The 27043-nt window shown below is 35.0% G+C and overlaps 1 protein-coding gene across 1 annotated transcript in view; it reads left to right on the forward strand.

Annotated features, from left to right (window-relative positions):
* The window catches only part of TECRL (trans-2,3-enoyl-CoA reductase like), a 68464-nt gene that overhangs the window by 34405 nt on the left and 7016 nt on the right, over nt 1–27043 (forward strand). Inside the window, exons 4-10 of the mRNA XM_012928623.2 lie at nt 929–973; nt 2402–2505; nt 6382–6497; nt 7133–7238; nt 10122–10194; nt 16085–16128; nt 22767–22824. Of these exons, the coding sequence (XP_012784077.2) occupies nt 929–973; nt 2402–2505; nt 6382–6497; nt 7133–7238; nt 10122–10194; nt 16085–16128; nt 22767–22824 (546 nt within the window). The remainder of the gene's footprint in view (nt 1–928; nt 974–2401; nt 2506–6381; nt 6498–7132; nt 7239–10121; nt 10195–16084; nt 16129–22766; nt 22825–27043) is intronic.

Raw genomic sequence — 27043 nt, forward strand, 5'->3', positions numbered from 1 at the left:
TTTGGAATAAGAATCACTTTGCTTTGGCATTTACCGTATTAAAGACATCTAAAATATTATCTAAAATGATATACAGATAAATGTATATACAGATATACAGAGAGGAGCAGAAACATAGATGAAGATCTTTCATGCGAAGATTCACTCGCCAAGTGGCCGCAACGGCAGGAGCTAAGCCAATCTTAAGCCAGGAGCATCTTCCAGGTCTCCCATGCGGGTGCAGGTGCCACGACTTTGGGTCATGCACAACTGCTTTCCCAGACCATAAGCAGGGAGATGGCCGGGAAGTGGAGTAGCTGGGACATAAACCAATGCCCTTATGGGATCCCGGCATCTGCAAGGTGAGGACTTCTGCTGCTAGGCTACCATGCCAGGGCCCCTACTTTATTTTTAAGGACGATTTGCTTCTTTATCTGAAGGCAGAATGTTAGGAGACAAGATAGAACTTTTGTCTGCTCATTCACTGGCCAAAAGCTCACAGAAGCTGGGTGTGGGTCAAGCCAAAAGCAAGAATGTGGGTTCCCATCCTGCTGTTCCTCATGGGTGACCAGAATTCAAATATTTATACCATCTTCTGCTGGTTCCGTGTTTATTAACATGAGGCTACGTTGCAAGCAGACATGTGCTTTGATCCCATATACTGAGAAATAGGCTATGAGTATCCCAAGTGATACACTAACCCACTCTATCACGGCATCAAACCCTGAAAAAAGCAGAAAATCGCAATTCTCAAAGCATATTTTCTTTTATGCTTTACCACAGCTGATCAATGGTAAAGTTAACCTGTCAAAGTTAGCCAGTATGTTTGATACCATATTGTCATTTTGTTTATTCTGTAATTCAAATCTGTCCTAAAATGGGAATTATTAAATTTGTGAATTTATTTTACATTTTTCCTGACAATTGAATGTTAATTTCCTTTGGATAGGTCCCCAGTGGTGCCCTTCTCGTGTTGGCCTGCAGGTAGAATGTGGTAAGCACCATTCTTTCATTTTTATTCCTATAAAGCAGAATGGATGTTTGGAGAAATATTAGTGAATTTGTACATGAAATATCATATTAATCATTAAGCTTATTTTTTTAAATTCCAAACTTGATTTTAAAGAAAACAGTTTTTGAAAATAAATTTTATCAAAAATTATTGTTACTCTGCTTTGATACACTAAATCAAAGCAATACTAACCTTGGATGTGCACTATAGTATAATACACAATTTGCATAGAGTGAGAATTTAAGACTAAAGTAATAAACAGCAAGACTTGAAGAAGTATCTATTAAGGATTTACAATCAATGCATTTCCTACATAATGAAGAACTGAATGTTTTGTTTTGTAGTGCTTCTGCTGCTAAACTATCCTTTCTCACATATAGTATACAGTGTTTGATGATTTCCATAAAGCTCTTGAAAATATTATGGTTGTCTCATAGAATTCCTTGACACCCCTAGACAACATACTTTTCTGATGATTTCCAATTTATCAATTATTCAAGAAAATTTCACATCTGACTATAATTTCAAGAAGCAAAATCATTGTCTTATATGATTTTGCTGCCACAGGGCTTAGTGCGTGTCAGGCACCAATACGTTCTTCCCCCTAGTACTGCCCTACATGACACAATAGCACATTGGCATTATTTCTAAACTCAACTCTTACACAAAGAAGATTCAGAATGCTACAGCCACTAAAATCACGTCTAACTTCTTGATGAAAGGCACCATAAGGGACTGAGAAATGTCTGTCCACTCCACTGGTTCAGGTTTATTAGTGAAGATGAAATCTCATTTGCTCCTCATACTTATTTAACTGATTTAACTTAGGTACAGTGTGAGTACAGTAGAGTTTTGAGTAAGCTTTGATATAAAGGTGATGACGGATTTGAAAAACAATTTAGTTTCCTTAGTGAGAGAAAAGAGAGTTTAGTATTAAAAGTGGTCACTTTAATTAAATCTAATTTTAATTTCCTCCCCATAAGCGATAGTGTTATACTGGAAAGGGAGATCAAACAAAAACAAATCATTCTAGTGTTATGTCAAATTATCTATAAATATATATATAATATGGGTACCTTCTGCATGCTCCATTAGTCATAGTTGTAAATACTACTATCATAGTACATACAATTTAATAGCCAAAGATTTCAAGGTGTGAATACTTATACATTTTTCCCAGGAACAGTAGTACGTAATGGTAGCCAGAACTTCAATTACTTAGCAGTGAACATCATTATATATTTAAATAGTTACTGAGCAGATTTTTCACTTTTCTTATTGTATACTGATGGACAATTCCACATGTGGTAAAATATAAAACTTGGATTTCACTGATTTTATGTTAAGAAGTTCTTTGTCATCATGCCTTAATGGCATTAAAAGGGTGTTTTCTTATTGCGCTTATGATAGGTGGACCATTTTTGAAGGACTATGTCACCATTGAAAGTGTCGCAGCCTCCTCTATCGTCACATTGTATTTTACTGATCTAGGTCAACAAGTCGGTTGGACAACTGTAAGTCTCAATTTGAAATTCAGTATTCATATCTCATTTTTTCTTTTAATAATTTGCCTTCCTACAGACTATGTTCATGAAATAAAAAACAGTGAAAATATTGTTCTGAGTTTTGCTTAAATATTTATTTTTATCTTACTATCCTCAGTGGAAAGAGTTCTATTCAGGAACTGAAGAATGGGAGATACAAAACCCACAGGTCACAGTTTTGTGTGAGTTCAGGCTGTGACTGGGGACTCCAGCATTTTCCATTATTGCCTGTCAGACTCTTTCCGTCTGGTATTGTAAAGATCAATTAATAACACTCTTGACCTGGAAAGAGGGAACATAAAATAATCGATTTAAAAACAGCGACAGACACAGAGAGAAAGAGAGAGAGTGAAGGAGAGAGAAGACTATATCAAAAATGCTGAAACTGAAGAATTCTTTCAGCTAGCAGAATTTTTAAACTTTTTTTGCTTTTGTTTTGCTTTCTGCTTCACAAATGCATAGAAGTTTCAAGGGTTTGGAAAAAATAAGGTATACATCTTAAAAAACACAGAAGATTAAAAAACAAAAATACTTGGCATTATCTTGCAAATCTTAACACATCTTGTGAATCTTAACACTGATCATGAATTAGATACTAAATACATTGAATAACTATAGCTGTAAGTGATTTACACATTAATACACAAAGAAAAGTGCATTCTGCTTTTTGAATTGACCTGAATTCCTTATATGAATACAGGTGTTATTAAAACCGTGAAAATATCATTTTATTTCCTTATTACATTTATCTCCCTTTGCTTGATAGTTCCTTTTCAGAACATTTTTCATCTTTGAAAGTAGTCACAGTAAATATTATCACTCAGGGATTCAAGTATTTATTTTATACTTACTGAATTAAAATAATACACATAAAAGCTAATTTATACACTGTTTTACTCTCCAAAAAAAACTCTGTTTGGATTTATTAATTAGTCTAAGAGCATTATAACTGTATTTTCCTCCTCATGCTTTTGTTTATTTTTTCTACCGAAGTGGAGGAAGACTGAGGTTGTATCCTTCAGTTGGTTCAGTCTGGAAATACACACAATGATCATACTTGAATCTAAAGCGAGGCACACACTGTGCACACCCCAGGATCTCTGCTACTGGACCCCCACCTGCTTCCCGGGCTGCACATGAGCATGAGGCCTGAGTCTGGAGTTAACTGGGACTCATAGCCAGGTGGTCCGGTGGGGCTGTTGCTTGCTCGGCTGACATCTCTCATTGCAGGCAGGAACCCACCACAGACTCTCCTTTTGAAACATAATGCTTCATATTTTTAAATATTTAATTCTACTTTAGTGTTTCTTTCCTTACATAGTCTATAAAAATCATGAGGCTTTCTGGTCTAACTTGTTGTAATAAGCATTGACTCAGCTTGGAATTTTCTAAAGTAAACTGAGATTCTCAGAAAACAACCTATTGATGTATCATATAAATAATGTTGGTAATATGGTGTTAAGTACAGATCTCTGTACAAGAGATTTTATACAGATTGTTTGATCCTCAAAAGTTAAAGTGTTTAAAGGTCCTAGTCTGCATTTTTGATGAAAAGAGGGTTCTGTTTCTAGAAATTATTTCAGAGTGAACTGCAGTAACTATGAGTTCATTAGAAATTCCATCTGTACCACTTGGATAAGAACTAGGGGGATAAAGTGCTATGCTGGAATTCTATGACAACTGTACTGGAAAATGACAGCTTATTTGATAGGAAAAGTCATGTATGTGACAAAAAGGATGATGAAAATAACCTAGGTATTTTTAAATCAACTGTATAGTTCACCCATCCCATAGCTAAAATGAGTCAGTCCTAGCAAATGCTAAAAAGATACACATTACATTGCAATTAAACTCATTTTATAACAAGACTTTTGCAACCAAATTAGTACTCATCATGCATAATATTCTTAGAATTTAAAAAATTATTATTAAAATGCACACCTACTATGAATATTTTGAAGACTACTTTATACTCTTTAACAAGATCAAAAGTAAAATTTTATCAGTTTTCTCAAAAATGTTGTGTCCTAAAATATTAAACATAACTTTGCTTCATTTAGACTTATTAATGTTTAGCCATACAAACCTTGTTTGTCTTACTCTGGAACTATTTTTTAATCAGGTTTTAAGTTTAATGAAATGCCTCTTCCATTTCTTCTATCCACATGAAAGTGGATTTCTTTGGATAGATGCATTGTCCAAATGTAATGTCATTCTCCAGGGCTTTAAAAAGGTATCTTTTATGTCTTAATGTCGTTTTCATTTCCGTGTCTCAGCATGAACAATAGCTGTGATAAGAGACAGGTCTACATGCTATTAGACTCTTCACAATCATTAGTAAGTGATGATGCACATTAGTGCAACTTAATTTCCTCTGACCCAAAGTACCTTCATATTGGTGGTAGACTTTTATTAGATTAATAAAGGGTAACACTGGTTCAAGCTAGCTATTCCCCACATTTTTCATTCTGGAAATATTTCCAGATGATTTGCTCAAATATGACTCCATGAGATCATACAGCCTAGAATAATTCTTTTGAACCATTGTTCTACTGAAGTAATTATTCACTGAAGTAATTCTCCAAGTATCAAGTAGGCTATAAGATTTAATATTCCAAAGTGAAAAACACTCTCCTTTATTCTGAATAAGTAGGCATATAGTAGATTCCATATCCTTCCTGGTCAGATGCTTTTATATTTAAATGAGCAGATGCAGTGTGATGCTTAGTTTCACAGAAAGGATGTCCTTGCTTATGAGAGAGAATATATTACTCAAAGGCAGAATTTCTAACTAAACAGCCCATATATATGATATTCTGCATATGTAAATATGTAAATATATTTATATACATATGTACAAAATCAAGCATGTAGGTCATATATTTTAGACCTTAAGCTATACAACCTTATTACTAGAAATGCAAACATGATTCGTAATCAATATATATCGATAATATGTAACATCTATTTGAGAACATATAAAGATTCAAGATTCCTGATTCAAAATATAATGAAAGCAGGTTAAGACAAAGCTAAATAGTTAATGACAGTCAAATTAATCTCTCTTCTCATTAAGTTTTCTTTCTGATCCTTCAGAAGTAAGTTATTATCCTTTTCTGTCTGAATATTCCAATGTAACTTTCTTCTGGCTTTCGCATGTAGATAAAGCAAATACGGACACTTATATAAAAACTAATAGGAATCCAGTCAGATAATTTATCTTTCTGTAATCATATGGTCATGTTAGCAATTATCTTTCCAATCTTTTTATTCACTCTGCAGATCAGATCTCCCTCTCCTCTCGGATGGTTGATCCTGAGTCTAGCATTCAAAAGTGAATTTTTCTAACGACACTCCGAGATTACTTAGAAGGAAAGGACCTAATTCCAGTAAAAAAGATTGGATTATTTCAGTTTAAATCAGATACAAGTTAATAGAATTAGAAATCAGAGACTCAAGGAAAGAAAAAAAGAAACAAGATGAGACAATGGAGAAGCAGGTGCTCAGGTTCATTTAACACAGTGACATGGAGAATTTGCATAAAATGCGAACTATGCATTGTGGTGGGAAACATAAAAACAATGTTAGGTGTTTACTCCAACAGAGTCTGAGTTATCCTGTAGTGACACTACAGCCACTATATTCAGTATTTTGTTCTTTTCTTGATTAATGCACATATACTTGCTTTTCTCCCTGACCCCTAGCAGGAAGATGCATTCTTTGTTGCAGCACCTACACATATTCACCTACTCATTTCACTAATCCCTGTTGTGGGTCACTCATAAAGAAAACTTTAAACAAATTCCCTATTATTCCCTTTATTTTAAATCACCTCCTTCTTTGCAGGTGTTTTTGGTGGAATACACAGGACCTCTGCTCCTATATCTCCTCTTTTATCTGAGGCTAGCTTACATCTACGACATGAAGGAGACTTCTAGGAGAGCTCGTCACCCTGTCGTACAGTAAGTGTTATGCATAATAGAGTTCACAGAGCCCTAGTTATCTAAACATATGAACATAGATATTAACCCAGAACACCCCCACAAGATGAAAAAGTATCTATTGTGTAGGCAGAAACTAAACAAATAAAGCAACAATGCACTGAAAGCTGCATTACCTCATAGAAAATGAAATTCAAACTTTCTCAATTTTATTATTCGTTAAAGGACAACTAGACAATTAAGAAAGTTATTATGATTATCACAAAATGTCAAACACATTCCAGGCAGGTTTTGGTTATGCTTCAACTCATAAATTGTCTACTTAAATGTTGCAGCAATTGGATATGAGCACATTTGTAAAGATTATATCTGTAGCTGCTTCTGGCGTGATACGAGCCTGTTTATGACTGGCCGTATGCAACATTGCAGGTAATCATCAAAAGTAAATTTGCATAGTCAGTCATCACAATTATATTTGTTATTAAGTAAATTTAGAAAATATCTAGTAGAGAGTAGTAAACATATTTGAGCCCTGGAAACACTTCCAAATTAATAGAAGTATAGTATACTGGAGGTATCGTCACTGTCTTATACCCAAACCAGGCTGAAATTTGAAAAAGTGTTTCTTATGTGTGTTTTTGCTATTGTTGTTCCAGCCTGGCTTGTTTCTGCCATTGTATACACTATATCCGCTATCTTTTGGAAACTTTATTCGTTCACAAAGTGTCTGCAGGACATACACCTTTGAAAAATTTGATAAAGGTAGGAATTATTGTGTTTCACCTTCTGAAACATTGCATATGTTGCACCATTTTGAGACATTTATTGGCATGTGTCCCCTCAATCTTATTTTTCTTTTCAATTCCACTGAACCAGTATATCATGAAAATTTGCTTCTGAATTTCTTTTTCCTTGGTAGATTAACTCATTGGAACTGCCTTTAGCCAACAGAAATATTTATGATAATCAAACATATGAGGACAACCTTGCCAGTTCTAGGAACTTCTTGATTTGAGGGATAGGTCTTCTTAACTCATATTCCTAATTTCCACATTAAGAGGAAGACTTTCACAAATGGGCATTCCAACATGCAATCATCTGTGTATCATTAAAATCTTTCATTAAATTAAAAAACAGTAAAAAGATTTTCAGTGTTATGGGGTGCAGCCAGTGACAGCCAGCACCTATTGACAGTTGGCAAATGAAATTTGGCTGTGTCCCCTACCCTCTGTCCTGAAGGTGGTTCCTAACAGCAATGGAATGTTAATTCCATCCTCAACCAAACTCCCCACATCCTAATTTAGCCAGGATATTGGATGCAGATAAGTCCAATTGATCTAGGTGTTTTTAGCTACAAGCCCAGTTCCTGCCCCTGTCAATTCCAATGAGCACTAATCAACCCCTTAGCTCACATCACAAGGTATTTGCTCCTGCCCATCTGTGACTTACCTATCAACTGAGACGGGATGGTATTACATTGTTGTGTAACTACTCCCCTCACAAGCCCATTTAAAAGGCCTATGAAGCCGGGGCTATCTCTGCTTCTGGTCAGGTGCTTCCGTTACTCTGGCATCTCGACTCTTGGCTGACCCAGGACAGGTAATCCACTGAGCATTGTCCCTGTGTACTGCTCAGATTGGACAATGGATATAGTAATGTTGTTTTTGGTTTGTGTGCTATCAGGAGTTCCAGGAGAGGTGAGGCCTAGCAGTAGTAATGTTGGCAGAGAAGCCAGGGAAAGATGAATGTCTGTAGCTTTGTAAGTGTGTCCAGGTTATTCATTGCATGTATCTTAGGATAACTTTTATTGTTGGGGAAGCTGGGACATAGGTCTTCAGCTTAACGGATGGACTTAAGGATAATGACCATTTGTTCCTCTTTGGATTACGTTTGGTTGGATTATGATTGGTTGGATTGCTGTATGGACTTGGGAATTGCTATTTCTAGTATGCTCTAGTATCACCAAGCTTGGTTAATAAAGACTCCTTAACAAACCTTAGACATTCCTGGTGTGATCTCGCTCGTACCCCACAGCACCAGGTGTTGGTTTATTCAGTCATTGTCTTGGTTTATTCACAATGGTGAATGTAAACATTATCCAACATCACACAACAATCAAGCACATGTATAAATGGCAGCATCACATTTCATTTTTAAAATTTTAATTGTAAATTTAATTTATTTAGTTTTCTTTTCAAGACTCATTGTCAAAAGAAGTTATGTTTTTATAAACCATTCCCTTGTTTTGGGAAATACATATTTTCTAAAAATGTCTACATGGCAGTTATTTTATGATTGTAATTTTGATTAAAAAAACAGCAAACTTTAGAATACTAAGTTACAGGATCATTCAGATATTCATTTTTTTTGGAAAGAAATAGCAAAATGTATTACTTAGTACAGCGTCATCATGATAGTTCAGTGTGTGTGCTGCAGGAGCAAGCACAGCATGCTAGTTTAAAATAGCAAAATTCAGGACATGTCCTTTAAAAGGAGGATTCATTTATTTTTCTATGAAATGTAGATTTTACAAAGAGAATAAAGGCAGAGAGTAAAGCTTTTAACCACTGGTTCACTACCCCAACTAGCCACACCACCAGAGCTGAGCTGATCCAAACTTGGGGTTTTGCTACTCATAATGCTGAAATAATTCATAACTCTATTTATTCACAAGAAAATTGTTAATACAGTATTTGCACAACAGAGGGTTTATTATTTTACTATTTTATTTCTATTTGATAGAAAAATTCATCTTTTACAAAATTCTCTAAGATATGCTGTTACATTTGACTTATATTGCAAAGATCAAATGCATCTCACAAGCAATTGTAAAAGAGCTCTTTAAAATGCTACTTTGCTAAGATGCTGGACTCTATGTCTGGTATACGCTTGCAATGGGGGAATCTCAACTGAACTTGAGCTGTGGTTATGCAACAAGGTGGAGGAATCCACCATGGTGGGAGGGTTTGAGGAGGGGTGGGGAGAACCCAAGTACCTATGAAACTGTGTTACATAATACAATGTAATTAATGAATTAAAAATAATAAATAATAAAAAAAAAAAAGAAAAAGCAAGGTAAGCGCCAAGTGAGATCTTTGCCCTTTTGGCTATCAAATGACAAACAAATCTAATGTAGTCTTCTTGTGTTTGTTCTTGTGAAAGAAAATCAGGTATTACTGGGTGAAATCTTAAAAATGACTGTATTGTGGCCCTGTGAGTTAGCCTACACCAGCATTCCCCGTGAGCACCAGTTTAGATCCTGCTGCTCCACCTCTAATCTAGCTCCCTGCTGGTGCTCCTGGCAAAGAAGCAGAAGATGGCACAGTCCTTAGTCCCCTGAACCCACATGCCAAACTCAGAGGAAGCTCGTGGCTTCAGCCTGGCTCAGCCCTGGGTGTTGCAGCCGTTTGGAAAGTGAACCAGAAGATAGAAGATCTCTCGCTGTCTTCCCCCTTTTCTGTAACATTGCCTTTAAAATAAATAAAATAAATCTTTTATTTAAAAAAAAATGCTACTTTGCTAGAAGGATTCTGTTTATCTTAGACAATTTATACAAGTTTTCATAGAAAATGCAACAGTAAATAAAATTGTTATTTGTATTGCAATTTCCCATTTTTTGTATGTTTTGTTTTGTTTTATCTGGAGGGTTGTGGATTTTATTGGGGATTCACATCTTGGATTGCGTACTACATTAATCACCCACGATATACACCACCATGTAAGTAGGAATTTTTCTTTTCTAACCCACACCTAATTAAGAATGTCAGACGTGTTGTCAACCATACAGGAATGATGGACACCCTGTCATATTTAAATTAATAAATACGTAAACATAACTTTAAACTTTTTTCATAGCTTTCTCTAAGAAATTGTTATGTATACTTAAAAGACTAACTGTGATTTAGGCATTTTGATTCATTTTTTTTTTCTCAACAGAAACTCCAGGAAAAATATTACCTGATGAAAACTTTAAAACAGTCACATGGTAAAATCAGAAAGAATAAGTTCTAAGGAATATAGCTATATAATCAGTACAAGCAATTATCATGTATTTAGCAAATAGATAATAAACAGTAACAATGTCAGGTACTGTTCAATGAAAAATAGAAACTACCTTGGCTCCATGATGTATCCATTTCTATTGCAAATTCATTTACTAAATGTCTTAGTCCTGCTTCACTCAAATGAACGGTTGCATGGAAAGCACATTTGAATAAGTAATTATTCAGAATCTAGCCTTGAGTCGGAAAGCCTAATCAATCCGAGCACCGCCTCATTTCATGTGGCTGCTCTCATGCTCACTGTAACTACAGCGCACAAATCAGACATTGCACAAGATAATAATGACGGTGTTTCTTTTCCAAATCAGTTAAAAACTATTTTCATGGTGATTTCTGGCTCTTTAAAATTTAAGACTGATGGGAATGAAAAGTTCATTCAAGCTTTTGGTCAAGTCTTTAAGAATAAATTTGTTTAATTTGCTGTGATAGAACTACAATTTTGAAGCTCTGGATTGAAGTAAGTCAAGGATTTCATTTGGTCAGTGAACTGAGGAATTAATTTTCAAAACAATGATTCTTCCAAACTTTAAGTTAAAGAGTTCAGAATGTTTACTAAGTAGTTACTAAGTAGTGACAACTAACTGCTTGAACAGAAATTTCTCTGTTTTAGAAAAATATTGCACTGTAAAATGTTTTTACTAATTTTACAACATTAAGTGGCATTCGTTTTCTTTACTCAAGAAGAGAGGTTTATGGAAAAAGCTATACTGACATTTGTGTACATAATAAAATTGGGGATTGATTTTGTAAGTGTATAAGCAACACTTATTGTAAGCATAGCAATTTTCAAACTGAAAATCCATTCTTTATTTTATGAGAGATAACATTATCAATTGATCAGAAGTTTGAAAATTGGATTTTAAAAAATCAGACTCTAAAAATGGCAATGTGATCAAGACCTTTAAAATGAAAATGATTGAAGTAGAAACAAAATTCCTGGGTCAGTGAGATGGCTTAACTGCCAATTCCTCTCTGAGAGCACCGACATATCATGAAAGTGCAGGTACTCAACTTCCAATGCAGTTCCTCACTTATGGCTTAGGAAAGCAACAGAGAATGGTCCAAGGCCTCGGGATACTTCCCCCACGTAAGAGACTCAGAGGAAACTCCTGGCTCCTGGCTTCAGATCTGCTCAGTCCAGACAGGCCCTTGTGGACATTTGGGAAGAGAGTTAGCGGACGGATGATCTCCCCTTCAACCCTGCCTCTCTTTCTCTCTGCAAGTCAATCTTTCCAATAAAAATCAATAGATTTTTTTAAAGAAAGAAATTTCCTTGAAAATGTATGGAGCATATAATATTAAGTTTGATTTTTTTGCATGGACAACATTGATTTGCATGATTGATGCATAAAGATTTTAGTTATTGTAATTAAATACAAAATACCAGCCCTGGATACCATGGTTCAGATTTTGGTTGCTAGGATATATTAATTGTAGTTGCAGCAAGTCTAAAATTGCAACGAGCTCTTCAACTCTGTGTTTGTGAAGCACATAGTGGCTAATGATGCCTAGAAACAGGTAGCTTAACTGCTACATTTTCCAACATGTAAGCAAAACTACAGACTGAATATCCCTTATTTTTTTTCCAGAGTATGGAATGAGAAGGGATACATACAATTTAATTCATTGAGACGAGCATTGTTTTGATACCAAAACAAGACCATAACCCAGCAACAATGTAGAAAGTTACAGAAAATTGTCTTCAATGAACTTACAAGAAAACAAACCTTAACAAAATATGAACAATTTAGATTAAACAACACTTTTAAAATATCAATTCACATAATTGGTTGGAATTTAAGGATGGCTTAATGTGCAACTTACGTGCAACTCGATGACTCAAACACACATCATCAACAGAATGATGTTGAAAATAATCATATAATTATTTAAAGTTGTAGCTGAAAATATTTGATGAAATTAAATATTCTTACATGATTAAAAACTCGGAAGAAATTATTGTGAGGAAAGAACATATTTTAATACAGAAAAAACTCCATATATCAAACCAATAGCTTGTCTTGTATGATGTGAGAGAGATTTTAAGTATTTTCTGGCATGAAACAAGAATGACAACTATCAGCATTTTCATTCAATAAAACTCTAGGAAGCCCACTGGGAAATATCTGGCAAGAGAAAGCAGTAAATGGCATCTCATTTGGAAAGAAGGAAATGAAGTTACCATTGTTTGAAGGTAGCATACATTTAAACAGAAAACCCCAAAGACTCTTAAGAAAAAGCTATTATAAGTAGTAAATTCAGTGGGTTGCAATTTACAGTGTAAATATATACAAATCAGCAACAATGCTATTCACCAACAGTAAATAATCTGAATGCTAGATTAAGAGCACAATTCCCAGTAGCAACAAAAATGAAACCTTGAATACATCTAACCAAAGAAATGCAATATCTTTGCAATAAAAATTGTAAATTATTGATGGAAGAAGTTAAAGATAACAAAAATCAAATAGAAGCACATCCCCTGATCATGGGTTGGAAAAATCAATATCATTAAAATGTACATAGTTCCCAAAACTGTTTTTAAGTTCATAGGTTTATAATGCCAAGCATATTTTTCACAGAATTAAAAAGAAACAAAAATAACACAAAACAAAAACTGCTATAATTTGTGATGAATCATAAAATAGCCTCTACTCAATTAGATTGAGCATAAAGTGTGAATCAAGAGATATTACACTACATGACTTTAAAAATATATTACAGTATTACAGTGATTAAAACAACATGCCATTTACACTAGAGCAAGTGCACAAATGAACAGAAGGGAACAGCAACCCTTGAGATAAAGATGTACTTCTACAGCAAATTAATGATAACAAAGGTGCTAAATGCATACTTGAGTAAAGAATAGTGATTTTATTCATTTTTTCTGAAAAAATCCTGCATAGTTATAATGATATTAAAGATAAAACTACATATGTAAATATAGATGAAATAAACTCTCAATGTATGGAATATAATTTTAAGCACATTAACTATCCTAATGTTGTAGGTATCTGAACCTTTGAAAGTACTAGGTGATAACGTAAGAACAATACTTCAGGGTATTGGGAAGTGCAAACATTTTCTGATTCAAAACCCCAAATCACAGGAAATTAGGATGTGGTAAGATTGCATCAAATTAAGCAGCATTCACGTACCAAATCAATAAAGAGCCTGAAAAGACAGTCTACACCATGCAGAAACAAATGGTGAAACTATGCTTTTGAAGAGGTATAAATATCCAAAATATGCTGGAAATTCAAATGACGACACCACAACTAATCCAATCAGCGCTGAGGGGTATGTCTAAACAGGTATTATTTTTGAAAGGTACAAAAGGCCAACAAATTCATGGAAAAAATGCTTGACATTCATAATGATTAGGTAAATGCTAGTCAAAAGCACCCTGTGACATTCCCCTATTCAGTTAAACTTGACCGTTGTCAGAAGCAATAAATCACAACTGCTGTCTTGGATATGGAGAAAGAAGCAACTGGATCATTGTGGGTTGGAAAGTAAATGACAGAGAGCCATCCCATACTTCCAAAGGTATTGCAAGAGTACTCACAGCCATCCAGAAATGGTGACAGCCTTAATAAAATAATTAGTATATGTACTGTAAGATTTGCCGGCCACCAGGGAAGGAACATATCAGCCAGACATAAAAAATAATTTAGATGGCCTTCAATCCAGGGAGTTTTGGTCATGGACTTCCCTTCCTTGTGTAGCCGACACAGACAGGAAGCAGGGAGCTTCAGAGCAAGAAGAGCCAGGAAGAGACATGCCAGGAAATTTTAAACCCCCTTGACATGGAAGCTGAAGTGGGGGTTGCTTCAGCCCTTATTTGTTGAGGAAAATTGGCTGGTTTCCGTCATTGGTACAGGAGTGAGCCCGTTGTCTGAGGCACGCCCTAGAATTCCGCTGTCCCTTCTGAGTTGTAGCCAGAGGTCAGAGTGACACACTGGGCTCCAAGCGGACTCCTCTCTCTGGTTACCGTGGTAACCATCATGTACTAAACAGAATAATACTCAGCAACAAAAAGCTAAATAATCTTGTGATTTGAAACATTATAGGTGCAATTGTAGGCCATTAAGTAGTGTGAAAAAAAGCTACACATGCAAAGATAAATAACACATCATCTCACGCGTGTTTGGACTTGAACAAACAGATGATTTAATCAAAATCAAAATTGTAAAAGTAGTTACCAGACCGTTTGGGGCCAGATCACAAAACAAATAACAAATAATTGATGAGTACCAAGTTGCAGGTGTACCTGAGTAACAGTTTATGGGGTTCTTACCATAAATAATGTTAATATAGTGTATATTCCTTATTCTAAAAAATCCTGGAGGTTTGGTTATTGTAAGCTTTCACGTCAAGGTAGTGCTAACCTCAAGGAATGATAATTGCAGTAAACTTGGTTGGATGTTAACACATGCATACATGTGCCCCATAAATATGTGATACATAACCCAAGAATTCTGCCCAAATCAATGTCCTGCAGCATTTACTCTGTTTTTTTCTAGTTACTTCACAATTTCAACTCTTAGGTTGAGATATTGATCCCTTGTGAATTAACTTTTGTACAGATCATAATGTAAGTATCTTGTTTAATAGTAGGATTAAAAAAGCTCTCTTTGAATTATGATAGTTTAAATCAATTATTAGGCTTTACATTACAAAATAATGTCTTTCTTTTAAAATACCTTGTTAGAAGGCACTTCATTCCATGTTGTCACCACTTTCTAAATCATGTACAGAGTAGCCTTCCATGCTTTGTGGCTCCTTGTCTAGAACTCCACACATTTGTTACTTCGTTGTGCAAAAATGGGTCATAAGTGGCGCTTTACCCACAAATCAGGAATGCTACAAACTATGTTTTTTACCCTCAAATTTAGAAAAAAAAGCCTCCGATAAGTGTGTCTAACATATATATCATAAGAGATCATTTGTTGTACTTTGCCATTTCTTTTTTTAAGAGGTATTATTTATTTTTATTGCAAAGTCAGATATACAGAAAGGAGAGACAGAGAGGAAAATCTTCAGTCCTATGAGTCACTCCCCAAGTGATCGCAACCGCAGGTTCTGCTCCAATGTGAGGCCAGGAGCCAGGAGCTTCTTTAGGGTCTCCCATGTGGTTGCAGGGTCCCAAGGTTTTGGGTCATCCTCCAGTGCGTTCCCCTGCCACAAGCAGGGAGCTGGATGGGAAGTGGGGCTGCTGGGATTAGAACCTGCAGCCGTATGAGATCCCAGAGTGTTCAAGGCGAGTACTTTAGTCATTAAGGCACTGCACCTTGCCCCCTAAAGTAAAATTTTAATGAATGATGCAGAGATATGTTCCAGCGACATTGTTTACCATTTACCAAAAAGTGTTGCTTTATGAAGAAGGTTCTAACAGCTATACATTTATACATTACCTTGCACTATATAAAATCTCAGAAACTATTCAACTATATTCAACTCTCAGAAACTATTCTTTCTTTTATATGTTGTGTGATAATCCTGTGTGTGAGGTTTGGTTTAACATCTTACTTTATTCTCTAGCACTTGGAAACAAGCAAATAACAGTATCTGCTATCAACTTTCTGGTATGTATCATATTAAGCACATATTATTTTTCTCCACTTTTGAACTTAAGAATATAAATCTGATTGAATTTGAATACATATCTGTTTTGTTATAAAAGTACATCATGCTATAAATGGAAATAAATAACTTCATATAATCAAGTTGTTAGCTCTTTGCCTTTTAAGTAAGCAGAATACTATAGTCATACAGAAAGGCTGATTAAAATTTATTGAAATATAGTAAATATTTGAAAATTTATTTTCAGTGAATCTTTTCTATTATCCACACAATTAGCATCATGGAAACATCTAAGGGAAAAACATCCATAAACCACTTTGGCACAAATTTTGTATTTGCTTCTGATACATTAGACTTTCCTAGATAAATATTGGGATGTTAGCTACAGGAAACTGGTTCAATTACAGAATATCATAATGCTATATTTTATGCTGTTTGCATAAAATGCACGGTATGGAAGAGGTCAAAAATTCATTACAAACTTACAATTCTGTAATTAAAGTTTCATTGCTTCCATTGATACATTTCATACCACATGTATGTTTGAATTTCATCATGAATAATATTTGTGTACATTTTTGGAAAAAATAAGCTACTTAGACGCAACCTAATAAGTTTACGTTGCCATGTATTAAACTAATAGGACATCATAGAACCAATTACTGCACAAAGGAACAAAGGAGAAATCACTGGCTTTATCGTGTATTATGTACAACTCAGTCACACAGACCTTCCTCAGTGCAAGAGTTATTTTTTTAACTACTTGAATGCATTTACAAAACCTTCTATTTTTATTTGTTGGTTTGCAGTGTTTCATATAAGGAGGAGGACATTTTTATTCTTTTCAACTTGGTTTTACTTCTGTTATTTGTTGAACAGGCTTATCATCAACAAGATAAGATATCCAAACCACAATGAATATGGTTAGAGGTAATATTCACTTACATATGAATCACCCACTTTGAGTCATTTACAAATGTAATCATTTAGCTACTCTGAGTTTCCTAATATAGTAAAAAACAATATATAATTATATTATAAGCAAAATAAATACAATGTACACATGATATGTTCCAAAATTAAATTAAGGTTTTTGGTAGGTGTGAAATCTGATTTTGGTAAATTTTACCATTCTATACTATATTCTAAGAAGGGTTTTTATTATATGCTATCTTTCTGTGCTTAGTTCATTTTTAATACTTCTAACACACTCAGCAAAAACCCACAGGAGAAATTAAGTTGTATCAACAGTTGGGAAATTTACATTGATATCAAAATAAGTTCAACCACAAACTGCAGATGCATTTTTGTTTATTTGCTGTAAATACTATGACACTGTTCTATAGTTTAGATTCTTCATATTTTCTTGTCTGTCTTCATTGTTTGGATCTAAACTTGTCTAAAAACTGACAGCAAAGAGCAAACCACAATTTGAAGATAAATTGTGTTTTATGCACAAGTTCCCATTTCTTCCCTCCACTTTTCTTCTCCAATTCACAATTGATGTCTAGAAACAACTATGGTTAGGAAGTCTGTATATAATGAGCATCTTACCACAACAGAAGCTTTCTTTTCCTTTCCTTTTTTGTTTTTTCTTTTTTTAACTGGAAAGTCAGATATACAGAGAGGAGGAGAGACAGAGAAGAAATCATCCAACTGTTGAATCACTCCCCAAGCGGCCACAATGGCTAGAGCTAAGCCAATCCAAAACCAGGAGCCCAGAGTCTCTTCCGGGTCTCCCACACGTGTGTAGGAGCCAATCTACAATGCTGCATAGTTATTAGTAATTATAATGTCCCCTTCAATTTCCTGAAGAATCTAGTATTGGTCGTAACATGTTGGAATCAACCATTTCACCTAATATTATTTCAATTTACTAGTTCTTTTTAAAAAAACAATTCAAAAGCTATATGGAAAATCAGTGATGCAAAACATTAACAGAATAGTTATCTTCATTTAATTATAAATTATTAAAATTACTTTTGATTTTCAACCAAAGAGACTCATGTTTCTCTCATGATTAAAATGGTCAATTTTATGGTTTCGTTAGGTCATAAAAATACAATTGTTTAATAAGTATAAATTGTAGTGATTAAAGCCTAAGTGAAAAAAATAAAACTTCAGAGAAATGTAAGAAATAATATTGCAATCCCCATTTACTAGTGTACACAAATTGTTTTAAAAATAATGTGTGATATTATTCTTGTACCATGTAAGCATATTTGTATACTAGCCTTAAATCTTATAATAATTCAGATATTTCCATAATTGTGCTGAAGAAGTGGGCCACAAACATATAAATGAAATATTGTAAACATCAAATCAACACAGAAATTGAATGCTAGGAGTTCCACTTTATTGAATAAGAATATGAACTCCTATAACAAAGTTTATGCAGTCATACTTTTCATGCAAAAATTATAAAATAATTATGATTTATTTTTCACATAATACAAGACAAATATATAAACACACATATAAATACATAAACACATATACACACACAGTGTCTGAACTTTTATTTTTGTCTTACCATTTTTCACTTTTGAAAATGAAAGCTTTCATTAATATATGAAAGTAATTCAGTTTGTGGAATTGAAATTAAAATGTAATTCTTATTTGGTACAAACATTTCTAAAAAATGTTTTTTGAAACAAAATGTCTATTTTTTCAAAGTATCTTATGACATTTGAAGTACTATCACATAAAACTGGTTGTGTCTGCACATGCATCCACGTGTGTGTGTTGGTGTATGTAAAACACATAATTGGTAAGTTCATTATTTGTGCCTCACATTGGATGCTATACCCTAATATTTCTATCACTGATCTTATTATTTCTGTTATTATTAAAATAAACAAAGAAATAAAACTAGCTGAAGCTCAAAACAAAGTATAAGGTTCAGAATTATTTTACTAGATCTTATACTTAATTTCAATTATTACAATTCCTCATTTCTTGCTCATTTCTCAGAAGATATTGCATCTGCAAAAAGTTAGTAATGATGGTTATAATAAACATGTATATGGAACTGTGAGAAAAGTTATATGTAGAGGTAGTTTCATTCCTGTACAAATTTAAGATCATAGAATAAGGATTAAATGGCTACTATTATGGAAATCTAAAGGGTTTACTAAAAGAAATTGGTATAGCCTGACTATGCCTACAAATCTCACATTACCATGTTTTGTTAATCTCATTAATTTCATTATTTATGGAAGAGATGTTTAACGTGACATATTTTGTGAAGAAGAGCAATGTTCAAGTCGTGAGAGTGGGCGGTTGTGCACCACCTGCCTGAATCTTATTCTTCATCACTGAATTTTGGTATATGCTCAGGCTAACCATACACTGCCTAATGTAAAACTCCTAGCTGTGAACACCTAGTGTCTTTAATGACTAAATCCAGATCCTACTTAATGCAGTCACGTCTTTCAGTTTGGGTGCTCTGGGACTTAAGAGAGGAAACTTTGATAAAAATGTGTAACACTGAATATTGTTCATGATGTGTCTCTTAAGTAGATTATTCAGTGTTCTTGTGGTTTATTAACATGACACACATACCCACAGTGTATTGTTCAATGTTTAACAAAGCCGATTACAAATGAAATTGAAGTGTCAAAGATCAGAGACAAAGTGGATTCTGTGTAACACAGTTGTAATTATATTTCTGATTAAAGCGTTTAAGAAAAAAATTCACTTTTATATAAGAGCAATTTTCTTTTTTGAATTATTTTGGTGGGCAATTAAATACTTCATATTTGTCCACATAATAACTGAAGAAAGGAATAAATGATTGAATCATTATCATTAAAATGTTTTTATTCAAATGGATGTTAGTAACAAAGAGTGGTAAAGCTCATAACTGGTGACATGAAATAAACACACATGAATATTTTAATTTACCTGATGCCGCATAAAAATCTCCAAATACAAATGGATAAATTCAAAGCCCATTATTCCCTATTCGTATTTATTCAAAAGGATTATACCTAACAATTCTTCTAAATACGGAGATTAAACACAAACATTATTTTTTTTTTAAAGATTTATTCATTTTATTACAGCCAGATATACAGAGAGGAGGAGAGACAGAGAGGAAGATCTTCCATCCGATGATTCACTCCCCAAGTGAGCCGCAACGGGCCGATGCGCGCCGATCCGATGCCGGGAACCTGGAACCTCTTCCGGGTCTCCCACGCGGGTGCAGTGTCCCAATGCATTGGGCCATCCTCAACTGCTTTCCCAGGCCACAAGCAGGGAGCTGGATGGGAAGTGGAGCTGCCGGGATTAGAACCGTCGCCCATATGGGATCCCGGGGCTTTCAAGGCGAGGACTTTAGCCGCTAGGCCACGCCGGGCCCCAAACATTATTTTTATATACTGAATTTCTTATTAAAATTTTTAAAATTTTTATTGGAAGTTCATATTTAGAAAGAGGAGAGACAGATTATCCATCTGTTGTTTGCAATGGCGAGAGCTGAGCTGATTAGAAACCAGGAGCCAGGAGCTTTTTCCAGGTTTCCCATGTAAGTACAGGGTCACAAACTTTGGGCCATCCTCTGCCACAAGCAAGGGTCTGGATAGGTTGTGGACCAGCCAGGACATGAACTGACACCCTGATGGGAGCCCTGTACGTGCAAGGGGAGGATTAGTCAGTTGTGCCATCCCATGGTGCACATGTTGAATTTTTAAATGTTCAGTATGTTGAATATATTTATATTGTTTTTCAATTGCTACATGTTATTTTTAAAATCCAGGCCATCTTGTTCTTTTTGTTGTTGTTTTAACATCTATTTTATTTGTTTGAAAGTCACAGTTACAGAAAGAAAGGGATGAACTGAGAAAAAAGTGAGAGAGGTCTTGCATCTGCTGGTTCAGTACCCAAATGCCCACAACAAGCAGAGCTGGGAGCATCATAAGACAAGAGCCAGGAGTTTCCTGGAGATCTCCCACCTCAATGCAAGGGCCAAGAACTTGCGAAATATTGTGCTTCTTTCTCAACTATCTTGACCGGAAACAAGATGGAAATGCTGGCTTTACCAATTGAGTTAGAACACTGGCCCTAAGGCTTTTCTGTTCTTGAAACAAAGGCAGTTTAGACAATGCCTGTGGGTTATTTAACTAGTGTGTGCATGTGTGTGTGTGTGTGTTTAGAAAGATGGATTTTTTCCAGTTAAACTGCATAAAAAATTAGAATTGCTGAAGTTTTCTTAAGTATTAGAAAGACATTTTAAAATTTATTTGTTGCAAAATTGTAATAACAAAAATGGTGCCACCACTTGTTCATAGCTTTAGATATGATTTCTTTCTTAATACATTGAAACTATGGCTTCTTTTCAATATTTTTGTTGTGTTCCTTCAGTATACTTGTGCACAGTGTTCCTGTCATTTGTTTTACTAATGGGTCACATGAAATTGTCAGCACCGTACAGTTTTATTAGCCTAGACAATTCAAGCTGTAGTATAAAACCAAGCCCAGTGCTAACTGTTATCCTAAACTTAATTTGATTAAGTGGTTTTATTAACTGTTAAGAAGTCAAATGAAAGCATTCATTTTACACAAGAATCAATCCAGGAAAAAGGTACATTTTATGCTGGGAAGCATTCCAGTGCTTAACAACAAGTGTAATTCTAAAGTTGAACCAGTGGCAGAATCATATGTTGAACTGTATGAACTGATATTTTCTAAGTTTGGCCTTGATGTCAGAGAAGTTACCTAAGTCAGTCGTATGGAAACCTTCACTGAATTCACTCAGAGTCCTAAACCAGTGTTTTGGATGGGAGTTATAACTAGTCTTACCACATTTCAAAATTCATTAGGAGACTATTAAATTGATAATAAATTTTGCATCTCTGTACTGGAAACATGTTTCATAATTTCTGAGTATAATTATTTTTCTGTAAAATTCACAATGGCCTAGTTTCTGAAGCTCCAAATATGTTTCAGTGCAATTAGTGTTTTCTCTATCAAACACACTGAAAAGACTTGATCTAATGAAATTACAATATAACTGCTTGTCTGTGAAACGCACATTTGAAGAGCAGCTAACTACACTGTGGATAGCTTTATTTTGAGTCAAATAAGGTACATGTGACAGACAACAGATATGTCTCAATTTGGCAGGGCACATATTGTAGGCTGACAACATGATTAGTCCCAGCACATGGCAGGCTGAGAAGCCTACCCACAGGCACACTGGTAGAGTTCCTGTGACCAAGCATTTGGATAGCACAAATGACTAGTGTCATTGCTTGAAACAGCTTTCCTAAACTTACATGAAACAATTGAAAATTAATGGAATAAGAGTATACAGTCCCATAGCAAGTCTGCCCTGAAAAATCTTAAGTTTTTCTCTATGACTAGAAAAGTTGCCCATAGGAACAATTGCAATTCAGATGATAAATACTACCTAACCAGGTAAATTGAATCTCATTATCAAATGGAGTAAAATTATTATGAGACTAATTATTTGATTTACTGTATAACCTAAATACATCATTGCTAATTTTGTCTCCTCATAACTAGAGTAAAAATGTACATTGGGTCTTGATAATCAGCATATTATTTGCACTTTATATTTTTCAAGAACATATTTTGAGGGATGCAGATATAATAAAAATGGTCAAATCTTTTGCAGATTTGTGAAGCTGGGAATCATTTCATCAATGTAATGTTGGCTCATCCCAATCACACAGGTCAGTTCCTTCGCCTCTTTTTCTTCTCTAAAATGAATTACGTAAAGATACAGTTCAAAAAACCTAACATCAACGGTTTTGATAGGGATTATTCAATATTTGAAAACATGTAAGATTATATATCACACATTTTTCCATGTGAAGTCAAAAATGTTTAAACTAAATTATATTCCTGGGTAATGATTTCTCTGTAACAATGCCAGCATACACACGCACACTATCCACACAAATTCCAAGCACTCCTTTAAAAGATGAAAAAATAAACTAATGAATAAGAAGTAAAGCTGATGAAATCAAATGATGCTTATTGCTGTTTCTGTTCCACCTGCTTAATTCTGAGCATCAATGTAGAACAGGAATATGCTCATTCTTTATATTTACTCATGTATTCGTGGCCACACCTAAAACCAAGAAAGTCAGCTTGTTTGTTTTGGTTCATTTACCTCTACGTCTTTTATTTTATGTACATTTTGACTTCAGACACAATGTTTTTTAGCTCTAGAAACTAGCCATTAAAATATTACCCTACTTATTATAATTACTTTGGTGTGTAAATCTCTAACGTCATGGTAATACAGCCATCAAGCACATTTAGCTGGATCTACACAGTATACAATTCACACTTTAATCAAACTATGGCTTTTCTTTCTTTGTCAGTTGGCCTTCAAAAAAGTTGGCCAGATATGTTGAGCTAAAGGAAACACACTGTTTTCATGGTGGCGCATGGCATGAGTATATGGGATCAGTGCTAATACAGTTTGCTTATAGATTATTGTCCTACTTATATTTGACTCCCAATACAGCACTTTCATTTCACACTGGATTATTCATTGGCTCACACAATAGATTGTTCCAGGAGCCACAAAGCATATCCAGGTCTCCCACACAGATGGCTGGGACCCTATTACATTGGCCATTGTCTTCCCAAGGTATAGTATGTGAGCTGGAGTGAAGGCAGAGCAACCAGTACATGAGCTGAACCAACATGGGATGCCAAAGCCAAAGACAATGGCTCTACTCACTACACCACAATGTGAGTTCCTCACCTAAACTTTTAGGTTTGTTGCAACCAGTTTAACTCAACTGAATACACAGCATCAACATGGTCAGTTGATAGCCCCCAGCTGGGTTCTGTTCTTCAGTAAAATTTGATACTTTCACTTAATTTTTAAAAGATTTATTTATTTTTATTGGAAAGCAAAATTAGCAAAAAGAAGATACAGGGAGAAATATCATCCATCCACTGGGTCTCTTTCCAAATTGCCACAACAAATAGAGTTGAAGTGATCTGAAGCCAGGAGCTAGGAGCTTCATCCAAGTCTCCCACTTAGGTGCAGCATCCCAAGGCTTTCCTCCATTGCTTTTCCAGGTCACAAGCAGGAGCTGGATGGGTTGTAGAGCAGCAAGGACACAAACGGCACCTGTATGGGTTCCCAGCACTTGCAAGAGAAAGATTACCCAGTTGAGCCACTGTGAATATACTTTTTCAAAAGAGAAATAATTCTCTACCAGAAATGGCATGAACCCTGCAGCATTCAACATTGTGACTGTTCTTTGGGACTTGCTATAACGCTACCACTTTTTCTTTTTATTTTACCCCATGACAATTATAGTATTTATAGTCCAACTGATTATAAGGTCCAAATTTCTACTAGGATTTGAGCCCACTGGAATTTTGTACCTTGAACTCTGAATGTTTGGGCTTTTTGTTCTTAATTATAATGCCTAAAGCAAATTTCCAAACTGCAAAATAAGATGTTTCTCTAACAATAGGAAACCTGCCGGACATTATGCTTACCTCTAATTCAAGTCAGATTGCAATACATTTTGTTGCAGTTGTTTTGAAGGAAGATTTGATAATGATTGGGTCTCTTAAGATTTAACTAATGCATGACTTGCATTCAATTTCTTCCAAATTTGCCACTGGTTACAGCTTATGACAATAAAATGTTGTACCCGCTACTGTCTTCAGCCTGATGGAGAAAAGGAAACCATTAATTCCAATTGCTACTAGTCACCTCCTCCTGAGGGGACACCACTCACTGTCTAGCTGCTCCACTGGACAGATAAAAGCAATCCGATGAAGGCAGTGCCTCTTTCACTGACTTCCTCTCCTTGTTCCGTATTCCCATGTTCTTCCTCAGGTTCCAATACTGTAAATCTTTCCAAAAGATTATCTTTTGCTTAAAAAATGATCTGTTTGCAGGGTGTGAGTGAGATCACACCAGAAATGTCTAAGGTTTATGAAGGAGACTTTATTAACCAAGCTTAAGAACAGACCCCACTAGAAATCACAAATCTATATGGCAATCCAATCAAATGTAACCCAAAGAGGAACAAATGGTCATTACCCTGAAGTCCATCTGTTAAGCTGAAGACCTATGTCTAAGTTTCCCCAACAATATGTTATCCTAAGAGTCATTCAACAAGTAACCTGGACACAGTTACAAAGCTTCAGACATTTATCTTTCCCTGGCTTCTCTGCCCACATTCCAACACTGCTAGGCCTCACCTCTTCTGGATTTCCTGATAATACACAAGTTAGAAATACAAAGCATCTTAGCATTGCTATCTTCATTGCCCCACCCAAGCAGTGAACGGAGGGTGAGGAATACAGACACACAAGAGCCATGCTCAGGATATACCTGTTCTCAGGGGTAATGGGGAGACCGAGAGTTGGAGTGCCAGAGCAACAGAAGCACACAACCAAGACAGCAACCCCTTGCTTATCATAGCCTTTATAGGGGTTTGTGAAGGGAGTGGTTACACAACAATGCAATATCCCCCCTCTCAGGGGACAGGTGAGAGTCACAGTGGGCAGGATGGAACAACCAGGTGGTGGGGGAGTGAATTCCAAGCTTGTGAGCCTAAACTAGGTACAGGCAACCTCAAATAAATGATGTTGTAATGTAAATGTTTACATAGATACTAGGAGAACTGTTGGGAAAGATCCTAAACAGGACTGTCTCAGCCTGAGAACAGGTTGAGAAAATATACCACAGGCAATATAATTAGCAAGCTGCTAACATCTAAGGGTCTATCTCATTACCGCTAGTAGCAACTACATATATTTAATTCAGTAACTCTATACATTTTCTGCAACACAGGATATTTGTGTCGCTTAGTCTAGAGCTTGCATCTGGAAGAAATGTGGATTTGTGAGTCTTTGCTAATTCTACCGATTTCAGGGTTTGAACATTCATAAGATTCAGTTAGCTCAGAACACTTGTGTGCATCTTCCACCTCTGCAGATTAGTGATTGCAGCCAGGTGGACACTGCATACATGTTCTTACATATATGTACTGATATGATCAGTAATATTGACAACATATGTTTTTATCCCCATTTGAAAAAAATAGGACATAAAATTGGCACGATACTTCACATACTTTTTATTTTGGTATTTCAACAATAGAACTGTGAAACACAGAAAGTTGACATTTTGTTATAACTTTAGAGTTATGATGGAAAGAAATTAGTTGATTTGTTCTCTGATTAAATCTTGCTATGGAGAATAAACCAGTTCATGTGTACTTTTCCAAATGTCATAGCACAAAGTTCAGCTTGAGATTGTTAAACATTTATTTTCCAAAATGGCTTATGAAAAAATTTTGGAAGGTAAAAATAATGAACAAAATTCATGTGACAATATGGCAAGAATTTTGAAAGCTGTAAATAACAAACCTGATTGCGAGGCAGAATTAATTCATGCATGTTCAGTGAAATCCTCTTATAAGACACTTTAACACTTTTCTTATGTAAATGATATCCTCGTAAAATTCCCTTAAGACTTGCACTAGAGTAATACAAAAGGAGATTTGAGATACCTAATAACCTGCACCAAGTAAATAAGTCTTGATATTGAGGGAAAATATCAAGAAGCATGATATTGTTACAATGCATTTTATAATTTCATTACTTCTGCAATTACTATGATATACAATATATTATGTATATATAGTTTATGTAAGATCTTACAAATTGATTATATTTCTGTATTTTTCAATTTTATGGTAGCATAACTATAGACGCGGTAAGAAAATGACAGCTACTCTATTGAGTCCAAAGGTCATAACATTTGAAATTGGGTTTCCTCCTAGTAATTTGTGAAATAGGTTGCTATAAATGTTCTATGACATTTCATGTGGTATATAATGTTCTTAGGAATTTAGTATTAGATAATAAGCATGGGATCAAATTTGCAATGTGCAGCATCAT

The sequence above is a fragment of the Ochotona princeps genome, chromosome 7 (assembly GCF_030435755.1).
Source record: "Ochotona princeps isolate mOchPri1 chromosome 7, mOchPri1.hap1, whole genome shotgun sequence".
NCBI classification, from domain to species: domain Eukaryota; kingdom Metazoa; phylum Chordata; class Mammalia; order Lagomorpha; family Ochotonidae; genus Ochotona; species Ochotona princeps.